This window comes from Balaenoptera ricei, chromosome X (genome assembly GCF_028023285.1).
Source record: "Balaenoptera ricei isolate mBalRic1 chromosome X, mBalRic1.hap2, whole genome shotgun sequence".
Classification (NCBI taxonomy): Eukaryota; Metazoa; Chordata; class Mammalia; order Artiodactyla; family Balaenopteridae; genus Balaenoptera; species Balaenoptera ricei.
Window position 1 is genome coordinate 48,110,640 of NC_082660.1, and position 20,243 is coordinate 48,130,882.

General features: G+C 38.8%; 1 protein-coding gene across 6 annotated transcripts in view; it reads right to left on the reverse strand.

Moving 5' to 3' along the window:
- Window positions 1-20,243, reverse strand: part of PHF8 (PHD finger protein 8) — an 87,770-nt gene that overhangs the window by 51,122 nt on the left and 16,405 nt on the right. For all 6 annotated transcript variants that reach the window (XM_059910600.1, XM_059910597.1, XM_059910596.1 and 3 more), the window contains exons 3-8: window positions 14,201-14,286; window positions 13,703-13,811; window positions 11,431-11,591; window positions 10,681-10,822; window positions 9,770-9,956; window positions 7,777-7,939 (exon numbers count right to left, since the gene is read on the reverse strand). In XM_059910600.1, coding sequence (XP_059766583.1) covers window positions 7,777-7,939; window positions 9,770-9,956; window positions 10,681-10,822; window positions 11,431-11,591; window positions 13,703-13,811; window positions 14,201-14,286 — 848 coding nt within the window. The remainder of the gene's footprint in view (window positions 1-7,776; window positions 7,940-9,769; window positions 9,957-10,680; window positions 10,823-11,430; window positions 11,592-13,702; window positions 13,812-14,200; window positions 14,287-20,243) is intronic.

The window sequence follows — 20,243 nt, forward strand, 5'->3', positions numbered from 1 at the left end:
CACCCATCCTCTCTCTTATTGCTAAGAAAGGCATCACCTCCTTGCCATGACTACCCCTTCTAACTCTGCGCTAGGTAAAACAAAGAGCTTTTGTGTTAGACAGACCTGGGTTCAAATCTTGCCATTTTCTATAGCTAAATATCTACTTCACAGGTTGGTTGTGAAGGATGTACCTAGTTGAAACTAAATTATTTTCCTTGCCCTTGACCCTATACTGCCTTCTGGGACCTTCTGGTCTTTCTTCTTATATCTCTCTCATATTCATCTCCCCTTCTTCATCCATCCATCCTACTAATGGCTTGGTTCAGATCCATCATTATCTCTCACCTACGCTATTTGCAACAGCCTACAAACTGGCTCCTCTAACACCAGTGGTTCTTTAAGGTGTGATCCAGGGAATCCTGGGGCTCCTTGAGACTCTTTCAGAGCATACGCATGGTCAAAACTATGTTCATGATAATACTAAGATGTTATTTGTCTTTTTAACCCTCAGTATACAGTGGAGTTTTTCAAGGGGTACATGACATGATATCACAACACACAGAAGCAGATTTGAGGGCACAGAAGTTTTCTGCTAAACCAAATATTAAAAAGATTTGCAGAAATGTAAATGTCAATCTTTTCACTAAATTTTTTTAGTTTGAAAATAGTTATTTTTCATAAAAATTGTTACTTATGCTAACATGTAATGGGTTTATTCTTGTTTTTTCCTCAATGAACTAATAAATATTTTTAAATTCTCAGTTTTAATTTATAATATGGTAAATATTAATAAATATAAACCACATAAATAAAAGCTCTTTGGGGTCCTCAATAATATTTAAGGGTATAAAGAGGTCCAGAGTCCAAAGTGTTTGTAAACCACTGCTCCACACCAATCTCAACCTCTGAAGTCTATCCTCCACATCTCAACCCTAAGTGATATATCTGAAATGCAAATCTGCCCATGTCACCTCCTGCTTGAAACTCTTCAATGAAATGTACATCCACAGAAGAATAGATAAACTGCTGTATACTCATGCAATGGAATACTAGAAAGCAAGTGAAATGAATGAACAGTAGCCACATGTATCAACATGGATCTCACAATCATAATGTTCAGAGAAAAAAGTTGAGAAAAATACATCTAATATGATTCCATTTATATAACATTCAAAAACATGTAAAACAATACTATATACTGCTTACTAAGGCATACCTATGTAATAAAGGGATAAAAATGCATGAGAATGATATCATCAACTTCAGGACAACAGCTAGCTCTGAGAGGGCAGAATGGGAATGTAATTGAGGAGAGGTATATACAAGGCTTCAAATATGTTTGTAATATGTTATATTTTTAGTTGAGTTATAAACACATAAATGTTCATTATATTATTCTTTATATCTTTTGCTACATCTGAAATATTTCGTTAGAAATTAAATAAACAAATAAATCTTCAACAGTCTCCAGTTGCCTCTGAAGTAAGTTCAGCCTGCCAACCTTTTCAGCTTCATCTGCTCCCAGCCCTTGGTCTTTAGGCTCCAGTATCCATAAGCTGCTTCACACATCTTTGCTTTGCTTATGCCTTTCCCTTCATCTGAGAGGGCTTTCCTGCCTTTCTTTCCTTGGTCAGTCTCTATTTACTCTTCAGGTGTCACTCTTCTGAGAAGATTTTCACAAACCTCTGGCCAGACTAAGTGCTCTTCTCTGTGCTCCCAAAACTTCTGGTGAATACCTCTATTGTGTCTACTAGAACATTATACTGAAATGGCCTATCCATCTTTTATCTCTAGCACCTAGCCCAATGTTGGGGCAGAGAGTAGACATGAAATGCTTGTGGAACTAAGTAGATTGCACCCAGTTTGTGGGAATTTCTACCAAGATGCAAATGAATCCAACTCAAATCTCTGGTAGACAAATTCAATTCACCAGTTACCAAGTGTCCAGTGTACAAAAAAAAAACATCATGTGAGACCCAGCAAAGAATTCAAAGATGGGTGAATAAATGCATGGGAATAGAAAACTATAAAAGAGAAAAGCAGATGGGTATGGGGGTAGGAGGAGGGGGGCATGACTTGCCTCATCATATATTAAACATTCTATAAAACCAATGTAATCAAATCAATATGATATTGATATATGAATAGACAAACAGATCTGAGTAACAGAAAAGAAAATCCAGAATTATACAATATAATGTTAGACAAAGATGTTAGAATTATATGACACGAATTTTAAAGGAGTCATCATAAAAATGCTTCAACGAACAATAACAAGCATGCTGGAAACAAACAAACAAAAGAAGTAGAAAGAAAGAGAAGCTATAAATAAGAAACAAGTACAAATTATAGAATTAAAATATACTACATCTGAAATATATAGTGAAACAATGGACTCAACAGAAGAATGGAGACAATGGAGAAAAGAATCAGAGAATTTGAAAACAGAACAATAGAAAGCACCCAATATGAACAAGAGAGAAGAAATAGACTGAGAGAAAAATAAACTCAGGAACCCAACAAGGACCTACTGTATAGCACAGGGAACTATATTCAATATCTTGTAATAACCTATAATAGAAAATAATCTGAAAAAAGATAGATACTATATATATAACTGAGTCTCTTTTTGCTGTACACCTGAATCACTGTAAATCAACTATATGCCAGTAAAAATTAAAAAAGACAAAAAAAAATAAAGAACCATGCAATGGGACAGAAAAAAAAACCCTCAGGAACCTGTGGGACTACAGCAAAACGTGTTACATTCGTATAATCAAAGACCCAGAAGAAAAGTTAGAGTGTGGGAATGAAAAAGTATTTGAAGAAATAATGCCTAAAAATTTCACTAATATGGCAAAAGACATAAACCTACACATTCAAGAAGCTCGATGAACACATACAGTATAAACCCAAAGAAATCCACACCAAGACACATTCTAGTCAAATTGCTAAAAAACTAAATAAAAAAAAAATATTGGAAGTAGCAAGAAGTGACACATACAGGGAAAAAAACAATTTAAAGGGTAGCCAAAATCTTATCAGAAACCATAGAAGCCAGAAGGAAGCAGCACAACATTCAAGTGCTGAAAGAAAATATCAACCCAGATTTCTATACCCAGCAAAAATATCCTTCAGGAGTGAAAGGGAAATCAAGACATTTACAGATGAAGGAAAACTAAGAGAATCTGTTGCCAGCAGACCTATCCTGAAACTCTAAACAGAGAGGAAATGATAAGAGAAGAAATCTTGGAACACCAGGAAGGAAGAACAATGGAAGAGTAAAAATACAGGTAAATACAATAGACTTTCCTGCTCTTGGGTACTCTAAATTATGCTTGACAGCTGAAACAAAAATTAAAACACTATGTGATATGGCTCTAATGTATGCAGAGGAAATATTTAAGACAAATACATTACATATGGTAAGGGTAAAGAGATGTGAAAAGAGGTAAGGTTTCAACTCTTTCTTCAAACTGGTAAAATGTCAACACCAGTAGACTGTCATAAGACAGATATATATGTACATATAAATATACACATATAGATATGTATGTACATATATACATATACATATTTATCTACATATGTACATATACATAGATATATGTGTATATGTCTATGTATATGTACATATACATATATATCTATATATGTATACATATATACATAAAACTAGAGCAAACACTAGAAAAAATCTATATAAAACCTGAAGCTGAAAAATTCATATGGAAATTCAAGGGGCCCAGGAAGGCTGACACTTCCCAATTTCAAAACTTACTACAAGTGTACAATAACTGAGACAGTGTGATACTGTCATAAAGACAGACACACAGATCAAGGGAATAGAATTCAAAGTCCAGAAATAAACCAATACATGGCCTATGGTCAACTGATTTTTGACAAAGGTGTCAAGACAATTCAATGGGGGAAAGAATGGTCTTTTCAAATTGTTCTGGGACATCTGGACATCCACATGCAAAAGAATGAAACTGGACCCATATCTCACACCATATACAAAAATTAACTTGAAATGGATGAAAGACATAAATGTAAGAACTAAAAAGAAAACTCAGAAGAAAACACAGGTGTTAATCTTCATGACCTTGAATTAGGCAATGGTTTCTTAGATATGACACCAAAAGCACAAGCAAAGAAAAAAACAGATAAACTGGACTCTTGGGCTTCACAGAACAACAAGAAAGTGAAAAGACAACCCCCAGAATGACAGAAAGTATTTGCAAATCATACATCTGATAAAGGTCTAAACCAAAATATATAAAGAATTCTTACAACTCAACAATAGAAAGACAAATCACCTAATTAAAGAATGGGCAGGGACTTCCCTGGTGGCACAGGGGATAAGACTCCACACTCCCTCTTGCACTGTTGGTGGGAATGTAAATTGATACAGCCACTATGGAGAACAGTATGGAGGTTCCTTAAAACACTAAAAATAGAACTACCATACGACCCAGCAATCCCACTACTGGGCATATACCCTGAGAAAACCATAATTCAAAAAGAGTCATGTACCAAACTGTTCATTGCAGCTCTATTTACAATAGCCAGGACATGGAAGCAACCTAAGTGTCCATCATCGAATGAATGGATAAAGAAGATGTGGCACATATATACAATGGAATATTACTCAGCCATAAGAAGAAACGAAATTGAGTTATTTGTAGTGAGGTGGTTGGAGTTAGAGTCTGTCATACAGAGTGAAGTAAGTCAGAAAGAGAAAAACAAATACAGTATGCTAACACATATATATGGAATCTAAGGGAAAAAAAAAAGGTCATGAAGAACCTAGTGGTAAGATGGGAATAAAGACACAGACCTACTAGAGAATGGACTTGAGGATATGGGGAGGGGGAAGGGTAAGCTGTGACAAAGGGAGAGAGTGGCATGGACATATATACACTACCAAATGTAAAATAGATAGCTAGTGGGAAGCAGCTGCATAGCACAGGGAGATCAGCTCGGTGCTTTGTGACCACCTAGAGGGGTGGGATAGGGAGGGTGGGAGGGAGGGAGATGCAAGAGGGAAGAGATATGGGAACATATGTATATGTATAACTGATTCACTTTGTTATAAAGCAGAAACTAACACACCACTGTAAAGCAATTATATTCCAATAAAGATGTTAAAAAAAAAAAAGACTCCACACTCCCAATGCAGGGGGCCTGGGTTCGATCCCTGCTCAGGGAACTAGATGTCACATGCATGCCGCAACTAAGAGTTCGCATGCAACAACTAAGGAGCTCGTGTGCCACAACTAAGGAGCCGGTGAGCTGCAACTAAGGAGCCTGCCTGCCTCAACTAAGACCTGGCACAATCAAATAAATAAATAAATAAATAAAAATGGGCAGAAGTTTTGAATAGATATTTCTTCAAAAAAAGATATATAAACATCCAATAAGTGCATGGAAAGATGTTCAAAATCAATAGCCATTAGAGAAGCACAAATTAAAATCTCAATGAGCTACAACTTCACACCCACTAGGATGGCTATAATCATAAAGACAGGCAAAAACAAGTGTTGGGGAGGATGTGGAAAAATTGAGACCCTCATAAATCATTGGTGGAAATGTAAAATGCAGCTGCTTTAGAAAACAGTCTGGCAATTCCTCAAGAAGTTAAACACAGAGTTACCATATACATGACTCAGCAATTCCTCTCCTAGGTAGATATACCCAAGAGAACTGAAAATACATGTTAACACAATAACTTGTACATGAATGTTCATAGCAACAGTATTCATAATAGGCAAAAAGTGAAAACAACCCAAATGTCTATAAAATGATGAATGGATAAACAAAATATGGTATATCCATACAATGGAATTATTATTCAGCCATTTAAAGAATGAAGTAATGATAACATGGATGAACCTTGAAAATATTATGTTGGGTGAAAGAAGCCAGACATAAAAGACCACATATTGCATGATTCCATTTACATGAAATATTCAGAAAAGGCAAATTCATACACAGAGAAAAGTACAGAAGTGGTTGACAGGGGCTGGGGGGGAAGAAGGAACGGGGAGTGATTGCTAATAGGTACAGGGTTTCTTTTTGAAGTGATGAAAACTTTCTGGTATTAGATAGTGGTGATGTTTGCACAACTTCATGAATATATTTTTAAAAACTGAATTGTACCCTTTAACATGGTAATTTTTATGGTATGTGCACTATATCTCAATTTTTTTAAAAGCACATTTAACAAAATGAAAATACAACATATCAAAATATGTGACGCAGCTAAATCAGTGCTGAGGGGGGAATTTATAGCACTAAATGCTTATATTAAAAAAAAGAAGAAAGGGCTTCCCTGGTGGCGCAGTAGCTAAGAATCCACCTGCCAATGCAGGGGACACAGGTTCGAGCCCTGGTCCAGGAAGATCCCACATACCGCAGAGCAACTAAGTCCGTGCGCCACTACTATGGAGCCTGTGCTCTAGAGCCCACGAGCCACAACTACTGGGCCCATGTGCCACAACTACTGAAGTCCACGCACCTAGAGCCCATGCTCCGCAACAAGAGAAGCCACCATGATGAGAAGCCTGTGCACCACAATGGAGTAGCCCCCACTCGCCACAACTAGAGAAAGCCCATGTGCAGCAACGAAGACCCAATGCAGCCAAAAATAAATAAATAAAATAAATTTATTAAAAAAAAAGAAGAAAAGTCTGAAATCGATAATCTAAGCTCTTGTCTCAAGATTGGGAAAAGGAGAGCAAAATAAACCCAAAGCAAGCAGAAAGAAGGAAAAACAAAGATAAAAGCAGAAATCAATGAAATTGAAAACAGAAAGACAACAGAGAAAATCAATGAAACAAAAAGTGATTCTTTAAAAAGTTCAACAAAATTGACAAACTTCCATTAAGACTAACACAGAATAAAAGAGAAGGCACAAATTACTAACATCAGGAATGAAACACAGGGTAGCACTAGAGACTTGGAAGATATCAAAAGAATAATAAAGAAATACTATCTCTACACACATAAACTTGACAACTTAGATAAGATGGACCAATTGCTCGAAAAGCACAAACTTACAATTCACTCACTATGAAATAGATAATTTGAATAGCCTAATACAGGTTTAAAGAAATTGAATGTTAATTAAAAACTTTCCAAAAAGGAAATCTCCAAGTCCATGTGGCTGCCGTACAGAATTCTATTGAACATTTTGAGAAAATTTAACACTAAGTCTGAAATCAAGGAATTAAGAAATTAGAAAGTCAAGAAAAATCTAAATCAATGGAAAGACATATGTGTTCATGGAAGATTCAACATACTAAAGATGTCAACTTTCCCCAAACTGAGACAACTATGGGGAGTTTTTCAAAATAAATACACTCAGATCCCACCCCAGACCAACGAATTCATAATTCTAGGGGTGAAGCCTAGGCATTTATTGTTTTGGGGAAAAAAAAAACCCTACCCCCACCCAGGTCATTCTGACTTATAGTCTACAATGCCAGTCTCTCAGTCACTATCTCTAGAGTCACAGGGCTGAGAGTCCTGTTTTCTATCTGTCCACCAAGTTGACATCAGTCCAGTGCAAAGGAGCCTATCAACTTCCTCCTGGACCTCCCCAAGCAACCACACTGCCCACTGGCCACCACTCGAATTTTCTTGATGTCCACTTCTGAGCCTTCAACTGATATGAGAGGGATATCTCACATAATCAGATCAACATATTATGGGAGGGGTTGGTTCCGGTGCCACAAGCTCTCTTCCTCTTCCCACCTTCCTCAAACCCTCCCAGAGGAGCCCAGGGACGACCTGTAGGAATGAAAAGTGTCTGTCCTTGCTTCACAGAACACTTGTAGCACTTGTCCACCTGGTCCCCAAAGAACATCTCATTCTGGTTAGAGGAGCTGCTCCAGCACTCAAAGAGAGTCAGGTTGGCATTTGTTGGGCGGATCAGGTAGAAGATCTTCTCACCCTGAAACAAAGAAAGATTGACATGCCAAAAATATCAAGGGTTTCCAGAAAAGTCTTCTGGGAGTCTCCAAAAGAATATTCTCTCTCTCATGTTCCAAGACCATGTAGTATGCTAGAATTCCTTCTGTCCAAGGATCATTTATATATATATTTGGAAAACTTCAAAAGTCCTTTTGCACTTTGTACTTTTAAGCTTCTATAAAACTGACAAAAACAATTTGGAAAGGGCATTTCAAACAAAATTGTCAACTTAAGACAAATGTACACCAAAGGCTCCTATTTTAGATGCAACGCCAAATGAAAAATGGCCTCTATAGATGAGTAGATCAATATTACTAGCCCTAGGAGAATTTCAGGCCACATTACTAATGAGAAGAAAATTGAATTTGCCTTTAAATGCCATTTACAGAGAGCGTTCCTTCTCACACCTGCAATCAAAGCTAATAAAGGTTTAAAAGTTCAGTAATCACCCAAGGACTTCTGTAAGATTATATGTTGGGTGATTATCTGTTGGAAGAACATATTATTTCCTAACTGTGTTTTGCCTGGATAATCACCAGATAGATAATTTGGCAGAAAAGAAAAAAACCCACTAGCACAAAAATATCCCCAACCCATAGCTTGATTAGTTTAACCAATATTTCATAATACATTTCAATGTAGGAAATTATCTACTAGAAATTATCTACTGTACAATTAAAGAAATTTGAATCAGATCTGTAGATTAGATAACAGTATTATATCAATATTAATTTTCTGATTTTGATAACTATACTGTGGTTATATAAGAGAATACCCTTGTTTTTAAGAAATACACACTGAATTATTACGAGATAAAGGGACACCTTGTCTGCAACTACTCTCAGGTGTTTCAGAAAAAATATTTATGTAAAACCATTTTATTATGTTTGCTTCAGAGAAAGAGAGAGTATAATAAAATAGTAACATGGGAATCTGAGTGAAGGGCACACAGGAAATCTTCCTATTATTTTTGCAATTTTTCTATGAAAAAGAAACTATTTAAAAATAAAAAAGTTAAATCTAACAGTTGCATAATAGCACTTTCATTTACACACTCCAATTTCTCCATGATAAACCAATGAAAACAACTAGTTCAGGATTTGTGATCATTTGGACAAGAGCTATATCCAAGTTTTCTGCTCTTTCCTTGGCGTTTCTGATAAGAAAGCTAAATAAGCATGAACAGTGGTGGAAAACAATAAAACTTACTTAAGAAATTTGTTTTCCAGACCTCAAAAATCCTTTATAGTCATTGACAATCAATATGCTAATTATAAAATTGTAATGACCACTAAAAGGGAGACTATAGAAAGGCTGACATTAAAAAAAACTGTCTCATATGTGCTCTATCTTGATGGTGGTGGCAGTCATGCAACTATTTATACAATTGTCAAACTCATCAAACTATACACTTAAAACAGATGAATGTTATGGTATACAAATTATAACTCAATAAACTTGGAGGGGAGAGGGAATTTCTCATGTTACCAGAAACTTCTGCAGTAAATATGGACATTTCCATACATAGCGGTAGGAGTACAGATTGGTTCAATTAAGATAACAGTCAGAGAAAACCTTAGGCATCTGCTGTTATTAAAAAAAAAAGTTAACCATCAAAACTGTAAAGTAGAGAGAGTTTATATGGCATATCTCCTCAGTACCCAACCCTGATAGAGCAGTTATGTGGAAATGTCACCCAAATAGAATCTGGGATGCAGGTAGGCCTTAGCAGCCTGTCTTTATGCTGCCACCTGAAACAAACAGGGAGGCCCAAGGCCTGGCTGTCTTCAGAAGTCATAGCCATTCTTACCTTGAGCACATGGTACCAGACCGAGGTGCCACCAAAGTCAATGTGAAAGTCTGTATAGCTATCCCGCACGCTCATGAGGCAGTACTTCTGCACATTGGGCCTCTCAAAGATACACTCCTCTGGCCACAAGTTCTCCACCCATGAGAGCTTCCGAACAATCTTGGGTGTCTCCACAAGGTTAGAAAGCCTATCAAGGAAGGGGTGGAGAGCAGATGTCAGCTGACTGGGAATTGAAGGTTGAAGCCTGAATAAAATGCCCCCCATCCCAGTGAGACTCAGATAAGAGAAAGAAGTTCTCTCCACAGAATCCCAATGAGCACATAGGACACTTATTTTTGTAAGTCCAGTCAGCATCCTCATTCCACTCAGCTCTGGAATTCCCAAGTCCCAGCTCCATAGCCTTCCCCAGTCAAAGGTGATCATTTCCTCCACTAAATGCTCAGACTCTCCACACCCGGGCCCACTCACTTGGCACATGGTGTTTAACAGTACTGTACTGTCCCCATGCCGTAGTGTCTTCTTTATGAGGAACAATTAGAGAAACCTCTCAGGGCTCAGTTCCAGGTAAAGAAGTGTTTACCTGGGACAGAGAACCTATCCTGGGAGTTAAACAGTGACCATGCCACAATCTAAACACCAAAAAAAGGTCTAAGAAAGCTGTCCTAAATCTTGAAGGAAACAAAAATTAATTAAAATAGCTACTGTATAATCTATCCTATGCTAGAAACTGTAAAGGAGAAATATGATTTGGTTGTTATAATGTGAGCAGCTACCCTAGAAAGTATAAACCAGCTCCTCATCCCAAAGGAAGAAACCACCAGGAAGAAGGGAAAGGAACACTAATACACACTCAGTATATCACAAGTCCTAGGCACTTTGTGAGGCTTTTTACTTACCCCTTTCCCTCTTACCTGGTATCAGAGAATTCCAAACTAATGACATTGAGGACTTTCTCCCTCTTCCCGCTATAATAATATTTCACAAAATCACCAAGCTTCATCTTGCAGTCGGCCTGGCGGGTCACATCAATCACATCAATTTCTTTGTCAGAACCTGGAGTAAAGAGATGGATTCTGCACCAAGTCTCAGGGATCAGAGAAGACTCTCACGTCCCCTAACCAGTCCCTAAAATGACCTTACACTGAAAACTTCTCACTGTATTTGTATGTGCATAAATGGGAAGTGGGGGTGGGTATTCCTCACACTCTCCTTAGACCTATGTGCCAGGTCCAGACCTTCTAGGGCAACAGAACTGCCTGACACATAGTCTCACTCACAGTACTATCCACCTGCCTGGGCCCTGCTTCCTCACTTCTCTTCCTATCCCCCAAAACTCATGTCCAGAACACAACTAGCATGTGAGGGCAAAAGTCAAAGGCTTTCTCATCTCAACAGAGGACAGAGAGGCCATAACAGTCCTTGGAATTCCCCAGGTAAAAGATGGGGCTCAGCCTGGGGTTTTGTGGTCTGTTAGGAGGAAAAGGAAGGGAAGGCTAGGATTTTGGTTCTAGCTTTGCCTAAGAATGACTCTGGGCAAGGCACTTCACCTCAAATTCCCAAGATGGCTAGAAAGGAAATGCAAAACGTAGACTGGAGGGGAAGGGTCATAGGTTTTGATGGGAGTGAACAATGTCACAGCTAAGAGGGTCTGTGGTGCTTACCAACATAGTGTTCCACATCCCTCACAGTGAATGATGGTGAGGGCAGCGTCATCCCCAATCCATCCTTCTTCAAGACCAGGATGGGCACACTGAAGCTATTCTCTTCCAGGAATTCCACGGTCAGCTGACTTCCAGTGGGCTTCAGAATCACTTCATCTGAGCTGTGGGCCACATGAGAGAAAGCCTGAACCCTAGAGGCCCTGCCACTGAAGGCCTCACTGGATGCTGTCACTCACCCAAGAGGTGGGGTCTTCCTGAGGGGACCTAATGTTGGCTGGCAACTAATGAGTGGCATAAACTTCACCTGCCAGGGAAGAAATGACCTATCGAAGGCAAGAAGCCAGGTCACTGGCAAAGGTGGGAAGCTAAATCCAGGATAGCCTGTCAATATGGTGCTCTTCTCTAGATGACAAAGGAAGAAATCACTCAACAGCCTGCCCAGGAAGAAAAGACATATCTGACAAGTTTAGCTAAATTACTCTAACCCAGAGCAGCACTACCCCATTTTAAACACTGGCAAATAAAGAGAAAAGACTGATTTAAAAAACAAAAACAATTTTTACAGCCACTCTCTTGACACACATACTTAGTTAACTAGAAAACAGGAGTTTTTGGTTTTCTTAAAATCATGCTGGAGAAAAGACTGGCTATTTGACAAGTTGTGTTGGGACAAACATCTGGAAAAATATTAAGGTCAATGTCTATCTCACTCTTTAAGTAATTCTAGATGGAACAAAGATCAAATTAGAAAAAATAAAGCCATAGAATAGTAGAAAAATTATTGGACAGACAAGGCCCAGTAATCATTATAAACAGTAATAAGTAAATTTACGTAAAAATTAAAATTTTCTGCAAGGAAAGCTAATACAAATCAGTATGAAATAGGCAGTAACCCAACAGAAAAACTGTTAAACAATGTTAAGAAGGCAGTTAACAGAGAAAGAAAAGATGACTTATAAATGTACGATAATAGACATGCTTCCTTCATAACTAAAGAAATGCAAGTGGAAACAATGAAATCTCATTTTTTATCTTATCAGAAAGGCAAAAAAGTTTGATAATAAACAGTGTTGGCCAGGATATAGGGAAATAGGTAGCCTCACACATTGTCTAGTGGGAGTATGAAATAGTGTGGCCATTTTGAAAACAATCTGGCAATATTTATAAACATTTTTAAAGCACATACCCTTTGACCTAGCAATTTCACTTTTAGGTAGTAAATCTACACATATACTCACCCACATATGCAAAAACCTAAGTACAAAGACATTCACTGCGCATTTTTTTTCTAATAGCAAAATACTAGAATTGATTTAAATGTTCATCAACAGAGGACTGGTTAAATAAATTATACATCCATACAGTGGAGTACTAAACATCCATGAAAAAGAATGAAGAACATCTGTATATGCTGTTATGGATTGATCTCCATAATTTAGATTTTAAAAAAAGCAAGATGTAGAACAATAAGTGTTTCTGTTTGTGTTTTTTAATAAAAAAGGGGACACACACACACACACACACACATATATACATGTTTGTATAAGCAAAAACTATTTCTGAAAGAATGCACAAGAAATTGGTTGACTCTGGAGAAGGGACCTGAGGGGTCTGGAGTAGAAAGGAGACTCACTGCCTTTAAATAAACAAATAAAACAAAAATTATTAAGTTGAAGAAACACTTATAATCCTAAATTACACTTCAATTACAGGAAAGCTGGAAAAGGTCAAATGAATTAAAAACTAAGCAAAAGAGAATGCTTTATTCATTAATTTTTCTAACATTATTTTTGCTCAATTCAAGTAATTTATTTTATTTAATAAGCCCATCTTAATTTTTTAAAAGAAAAAAATTTTTTCTTGATTTTAAAAGAAATACATGACTACTCAAAAAAACTTTTTTTCCAAAGAGTTTCGTCTTCTCTACAATGAGAGAATTAAACTTTCTGATTTTTAAGACTCCTTCTAGTTATAGCATTCCCTGGGTGCATGTAAATATCCTCTCCTGACTGAGGCGAAAACTGCCTATCTACCAAAAGTTTCTACAAGTGGACCTTAATGTACTCTGCACATCAAATGAAACGCTAGCAATGTTTCTCAGAAACCGACTAAAACAGAAGATCCCTCCCCAGAGGGAACTCACAGAGCCCTGCAGACATCCCCAGATGGTGGAGGTACCCAGTGCGACAGCCAGTGGGAAAGCTGGGAAGAGAGGGGCCCCAGCTTCCCAGAGCCCTGGCATTCACTGGCCCTTGGAGTACGGGGTCCTCACCTGTCAAAGGTCCTACTCCGAAGCTCTCGAATGAACGTAGGGCTTCCCGTCTTCACTGGCTTCCCCTTGTGTGTATCATGGCCTTTTGAAGATACACGGCGTTTTTTCACTAAGCCAGAAAAAGACAAGACACTGTCAGTCAAAATGGCTACAAGCTATGGTTCCAAGAGCAAACGCCTCAGCAGATCCTGCTTCTCTTCCAATCTAACAACCCCTTGGATCATCTGGAGTCAAGGAGGCCCTCATAGTCTCAGGAAAGCTCTTGGTGAGGATAGGTGCTTCCTCTGGGGAATCCCTAAGTAAGGGAGGGAGGTGAAACTCTGCATTTCTGCCCTCTCAGTGGAGCAGCTGCTGGCCTGCAGGGCCTACACAGGCTTCTGCTATTTCCCAAGGGAGACAAATCTGAAGCACTCAGGAAAGGCAATTTTCCTTCCAAGCTTCCTTTGCTTTGTCTCTCCTCTGGACTGCCTTCTCTTAAAAACCCCAAGATCTACTTACTGATGGAGGGCCCATGTAAGACCTCACAGTTGGGGCAGTGGTAGAGGTCAATGTCAGCAGCCTTCTCCTCTTCAACACCAACACAACTAGAAAAGAGAAAATCAGCCAAGGTTTGTGGAAATTTTACTTTTCGTAAGGTCTAGAACTGTGCTGTTCAGTACACAATTAAGTAAAATTTTAAATGCAGTTCCTCCATCACACTAGCTACATTTCAGGTGCTCAGTAGCCACACATGGTTACCATATTGGGCAGATTATCAAACTTTTTTGTCAACGCAAAAAGTTCTATTGGACCAAATGGTCTAAAATAATTATGACAGAGCTAAAAATGTACAGACAATAAAGCTTCATTAAGACTCAGAATGGTCAAAGCTGGAAGAAACTCTAGAGCAGTGCTGTCCAGTAGAAATATAATGTGAGTTAAATATGTAATTTTAAATGTTCTAATAGCCACATTAAAAAGGTAAAAAGAAACAGGTGAAATTAAGTTTAATAATAAAAAAGGTAAAAAGAAACAGGTGAAATTAAGTTTAATAATAATTTAATATTTTATTAACCAATATATCTAAAATATTATTTCAACATAAAATCAAACATTTAAACTTTATTGAGCTATTTACTTTATTAAATGAAAAGGAATGAAAATAGTATTTTATAGTCAACAGTGGTTCCCTCTGAGTGAAGGATTATGGTAACCATTCTTCTCTTATCTGTATTTTCTAATTTTCTACAATGAACATGCGTTACTTATTCCATATTGTAATGTCTGAGAAAGATTTATTTAATTTTGAAAATCTGAGTTCGCATGTATGTGAGCTAGTAATCTCACAAAATTTAAAGCCTTCCTCACCAAAGAAGTCATCGGCAGCCCTCCAAAAAACTTCTGGCTAAGATCTCCTAAAATCTTTGGTCAGCCTCACAGAACAGGGAGCATAAAAATAAGGCAGAGCTCCAACCATTTTGGCCAAGACTGACTTCCTAGGATCTGGACCCCGCCACCTTCCCGACTGCTAACCCTGTAAACCTGTTGCACATCAATAAATTGAGGACATTTTATTTTATAAAAGGATTGGTCTATTATGAATTGGAAATTTTTAAAAAAAAACCAAAATACCCTGGGTCCTTCACCTCAGAAAGTCTAAGAAGCACTGTGTTAGAACCCGGTCAGGTAGAAGCCGTACATTCTCCCAGACCCTTGTAACTCAGGGCTGGGCTGGGGGTGAACATCCCCCTCACTTTCCAGTGAGACTCTTGAGATCATCTCTCCTCTATCCTTGTGTAAGATCTCCTATTCCTCTGAGTTTCATATCATCCAACAATAGCTCTTCCCACTCCTCTTCACTGTCAGCTACTCATCTCCCCAACATACTCTCTTCACTCACTGAAGAACCTGCCCACAGATTCCTCTTCATCCCAAGTCCTGCCAGCCTCCCACGTGACATAATTATGGATATAAAGGCCTAATATTCCAGCCTCTTAGCTCATTGACCTTCTCATCTTCAGAGACTGCTGCCTCCACTCCCATTTCAGCTACCAGCTCTCATGGCCATCCCCCAGACCTTGTCAACACTTGCAACTGCTTCACTTCTGGAATATGAAATGCACACATCACACTCTGACCACAAGTACATCCATCCAGCTCTCATTCATTACACCTGTTCTTTGCCCTCAAAATCCCTTGATCTTACTTTTCAGCTGTTCAACTACTGTTGCCTTCACCGTTCTTCCCTATCTAGTTCATAGATTTCATCATTCCTCACTTCAACCATTCTCTTACAGATACCCTCAACTCACTTGCCCCACTGCCTTTACATCACTCCCACGTGCAAATCCCAACCCTGGCTCAATCCAACTATATAACATTGGACCATTGGACATGGCTAGAGAAAAATCATCCATTGGATTGGTGCCACAATAAATTCACACTGTCCAAAATATCTGAGTCACAGAAAAACCAACACAATATTGAAGGAAAAGAACAAAGTTGGAGGACTGATGCTACCCGACTTGAAGACTTACTATAAAGCTACAGTAATCAAGACAGTGTGGTATTGATGAAAGAATAAACAGATCAATAGAACAGAAAAGAGAGCCCAGAAATAGATCAACAGAAATATAGTCAATTGATCTTCGACAAAGGAGCAAAGGTAATACAATGGAGCAAAGACAGTCTTTTCAACAAATGGTGCTGGAACAACTGGACATGCAAACAAATGGAATTAGACACAGACCTTATATCCTTCACAAAAAAGAACTCAAAATGGATCACAGACCTAAATATAAAATGCAAAACTATAAAACTCCTAGAAGACAACATAGGGGAAAATCTAGATAACCTTGGGTTTGGCAATGACATTTTAGATGCAACACCAAAGGCACAATCCATGAAAAATGAGAACTGATAAGCTGGACTTCATTAAAATTAAAAACCCATTCTGTGAAAGGCATTGTCAAGAGAATGAAAAGACAAGCCAAAGACTGGAAGTAAATATTTGCAAAGGACATATCTGATAAAGGACTGTTATCCAAAATATACAAAGAACTCTTAAAACTCAACAATAAGAAAATGAACAACCTGAATAAAAAATGGGCAAAAGATCTGAGCAGACACCTTACCAAAGAAGATATACAGATGGCAAATAAGCATATGAAAAAGGTGTTCCACATCCTGTATCAATAGGACAATGCAAATTAAAACAATGAGATATCACTATACACCTATCAGAATAACCAAAAATCCAGAACACTGACAACACCAAATGCTGGCCAGGAGGTGGAGTGACAGGAACTCTCATTCTTTGCAGGTGGGAATGCAAAAAACAGCCCCTCTGGAATACAGTTTGGCAGTTTCTTACAAAACTAAACATACTCTTACCATACAACCCAGCAATTGTGCTCTCTGGCATTTACTCAAAGTAACTGAAAACTATGTCCACATAACAACATGCACACAGATGTTTATAGCAACTTTATTCATAATTGCCAAAAGTTGGATGCAACCAAGATGTCCTTCAGTAGGTGAATGGATAAACTGTGGTACATCCAGACAATGGAATATTATTCAGCACTAAAAAAAAAAAAAGAGCTATAAAGCCATGAAAAGACATGAAAGAAACTTTGAAAGAAGCCAATCAGGCTACATATTATATGATTCCAACTACATGACATTCTGGAAAAGGCAAAACTATGGGGACAGTAAAAAGATCAATGGTCACCAGGGATTGGGGGGGAAGAGAGATGAACAGGCGGAGCACAGAGAATTTTTAGAGCAGTGAAACTATTCTGCTACTAAAATGATATAATGGTGGGTACAAGTCATTATACATTTGCCCAAACCCATAGAATGTATAACACCAAGAGTAAATCCTGATGTAAACTATGGATTTGAGGTGATAATCATGTGTCAATATAGGTTCATCTACTTTAACAAATGTTCCACTCTGGTGGTGGGGGATGTTGACAACGGGGGAGGCTATGCATGTGGGGGCAGGAGGCATATGGGAAACCTCTGTACCTTCCACTCAATTTGGCTGGGAACCTAAAACTACTCTAAAAAATAAAGTCTATTTTAAAAAAATCTGGGTCATGCTGCCTGACAATTCTGTATTTCCCTGCTCAGTTCTCTCCACCATTATCCACAATGGCTATTTCAAATCTCTGACCCCCCACTGTCTTCCTCTTCTCTCTCAGCAAATGACCCTGCCTACTACTTCTTAGACAAAATGAAGTAATCAGATGGGAACTACCTCAACTTCTCACACCAAATCCATCTCCTTCTGCACCCTTCTTTTCCTCCTGTTACAACGAAAGAACTATCTTTCCTTCTTTGTAAAGTCAGCTTTTCCACCTGGGTCACATCTTTTTTTTTTTTTTACCTTCTCAATAAATTCTCTCTTCTTTCTGCAGCATCTTCAACCTCTCCCTCTCTACCTTCTCCTTCACAATAGCATTTAAACTAGCTCACTGATCTTTGCAAGACCTTCCCTGCCTCCTTTCTGCCCCTCTCTGCCACTTCAGAGCTAAATATCTTCCTTGTTTAATCCTATGCAGCTTCACAATGACTTTTATTTAAATAGGTATTGATTATACATTTTATGAAACTCAAAAGGTACAGAAGTGTATACAGTGAAAAGTCTCCCTCCTACTCCTAGCCGCACTGTACTATCCAGAGATGTTCTACCAGGGCCAAACCTATAAAAAGAATTTTTTTGAGTTGCTGTGTACACTTTCTCACCCACTGCTGCTGATTTTAGACCCCACCTTCTCTAAAACAGACTTCACTGATATCTTGACCTCCTTACTGAAACATGCAATAAGTACTTCCTTCCTTTATCTCATTTGACCTCCTAGCAGCATTACCACAGTGCTGACCCTGTGCTCTCTCTACTTGACTTCTGTAACACTCCATTTGCCCGGGGTCCATCCCTCCAGCTAACATTTAATGAGCATCTGCCAGGCCCTGGTCTAGGTGTTGGAGAGACAAAGACACAGAACAAAGCATGCAAAAATCCCTGCCCTCATGGAGCTGACAATCTAGTGGGTGAAGCAGACAAGAAGCAAGATAAATCAGGGTAATCAGTGAAATATATTGTACGTTAGATAGAGGAGTTAAGTAGAAAAATAAAGCAGGAAGGGGAATATGTATGCATGTATATGTAAGTATACATACACACAGTGGGGGGTGAGGGGAATGACAGTGGTGTTGAAATTTTAGGTAGGGAAGCCAGGGAAGGACTCACTGACAAAACAACTTTTGTATAAAGACCTGAAGGGAGTAAAGGAGCAAGCCATATGTATATGAGGGAACAGCATCCCAATTAGAACAGCAAGTACAAAAGCCCTGTGGCAGGAGTGTGCCTAGATTATTAAGTCAACAGAGAGGAGGACAGTGTTCTGGAATAGAAAGAGCAAGGGGGACAATAATAGGTCAGAAAGGCTCATGCAGTAGGGTCCTGTAGGCCAGGGGTCCCCAACCCCCGGGCCTCAGACCAGTACCGGTCCGTGGCCTGTTAGGAACCGGGCCGCACAGCAGGAGGTGAGTGGCGAGCAAGCGGAAGCTTCATCTGCCGTTCCCCATCGCTCCCCATCGTGCACATTACTGCCTGAATCATCCCCCTCCAACCCCGGTCCGTGGAAAAATTGTCTTCTATGAAACTGGTCCCTGGTGCCAAAAAGGTTGGGGACCATGGCTGTAGGACATCATAAAGGACTTTGGCTTTACCTGAGTGAAGAACTGGGTGGAATCCACCAGAAGATTATGAGCAGGGATGTGATGTGATCTTAATTATGTGTCTGGCTGCTCCTTCTGTTTCCCAGTGCATTCTTTTTCTCCTGCCCACTCCTTAAATGTTGACATTTCTTAGGTCCTCTTGCCTAGGCTCTCTTTTCTCCTCACTTGCCCTCGTTGGTTTCACTAACTCCCAGGGCTCCATGTGCCCTCTATATAACTATAACTGCAAGCGAGATCTCTCTGCTGAGTTTCAGACCCTCCCTTGAAATTTCTCCTGGATATTTCTCCTGGATAGCCCACTTACATAGTACTTCAAATTTAACACATCCAAATTCAATTTCTCCCCCTGCCTGGCCCCTAAACCTGCTCCCTCTCTAAGGCACCATAACCTTACCAGGTGTTTAAGCCAGAAACGTGGCAGCCACTGATGACTTGCCTCTCACCTTCTCCCTCCACTACACCCTGAGTAGCTATTCAAGCTCAGGACCTTAGACTTTAGGGCCAGACTGCCTGGGTTTACAGCCTAGCTATACTTTCCACTTACTACCTGTGAGATCTTAGGCAAGTTACTTAACTCTATGCCTCAGTTTCCTCGTCTCTAAGGTGGGGATAAAAATTTGTATGTGTATTATAATGTTGCTCTCAAAAGTAAATGAGTTAATTTATATAGTGTTTAGAACAGTGCCTGGTACAGAGTAAGTGTTCTGTATGTGATGCTATTATCATCCAAGTTATCACCATGTCCTATCACTTCTATCTCCTAACTGGCTGTCAATTGTATCCTTCTGTCATCCTCACTGCCCCTGCCCTAATC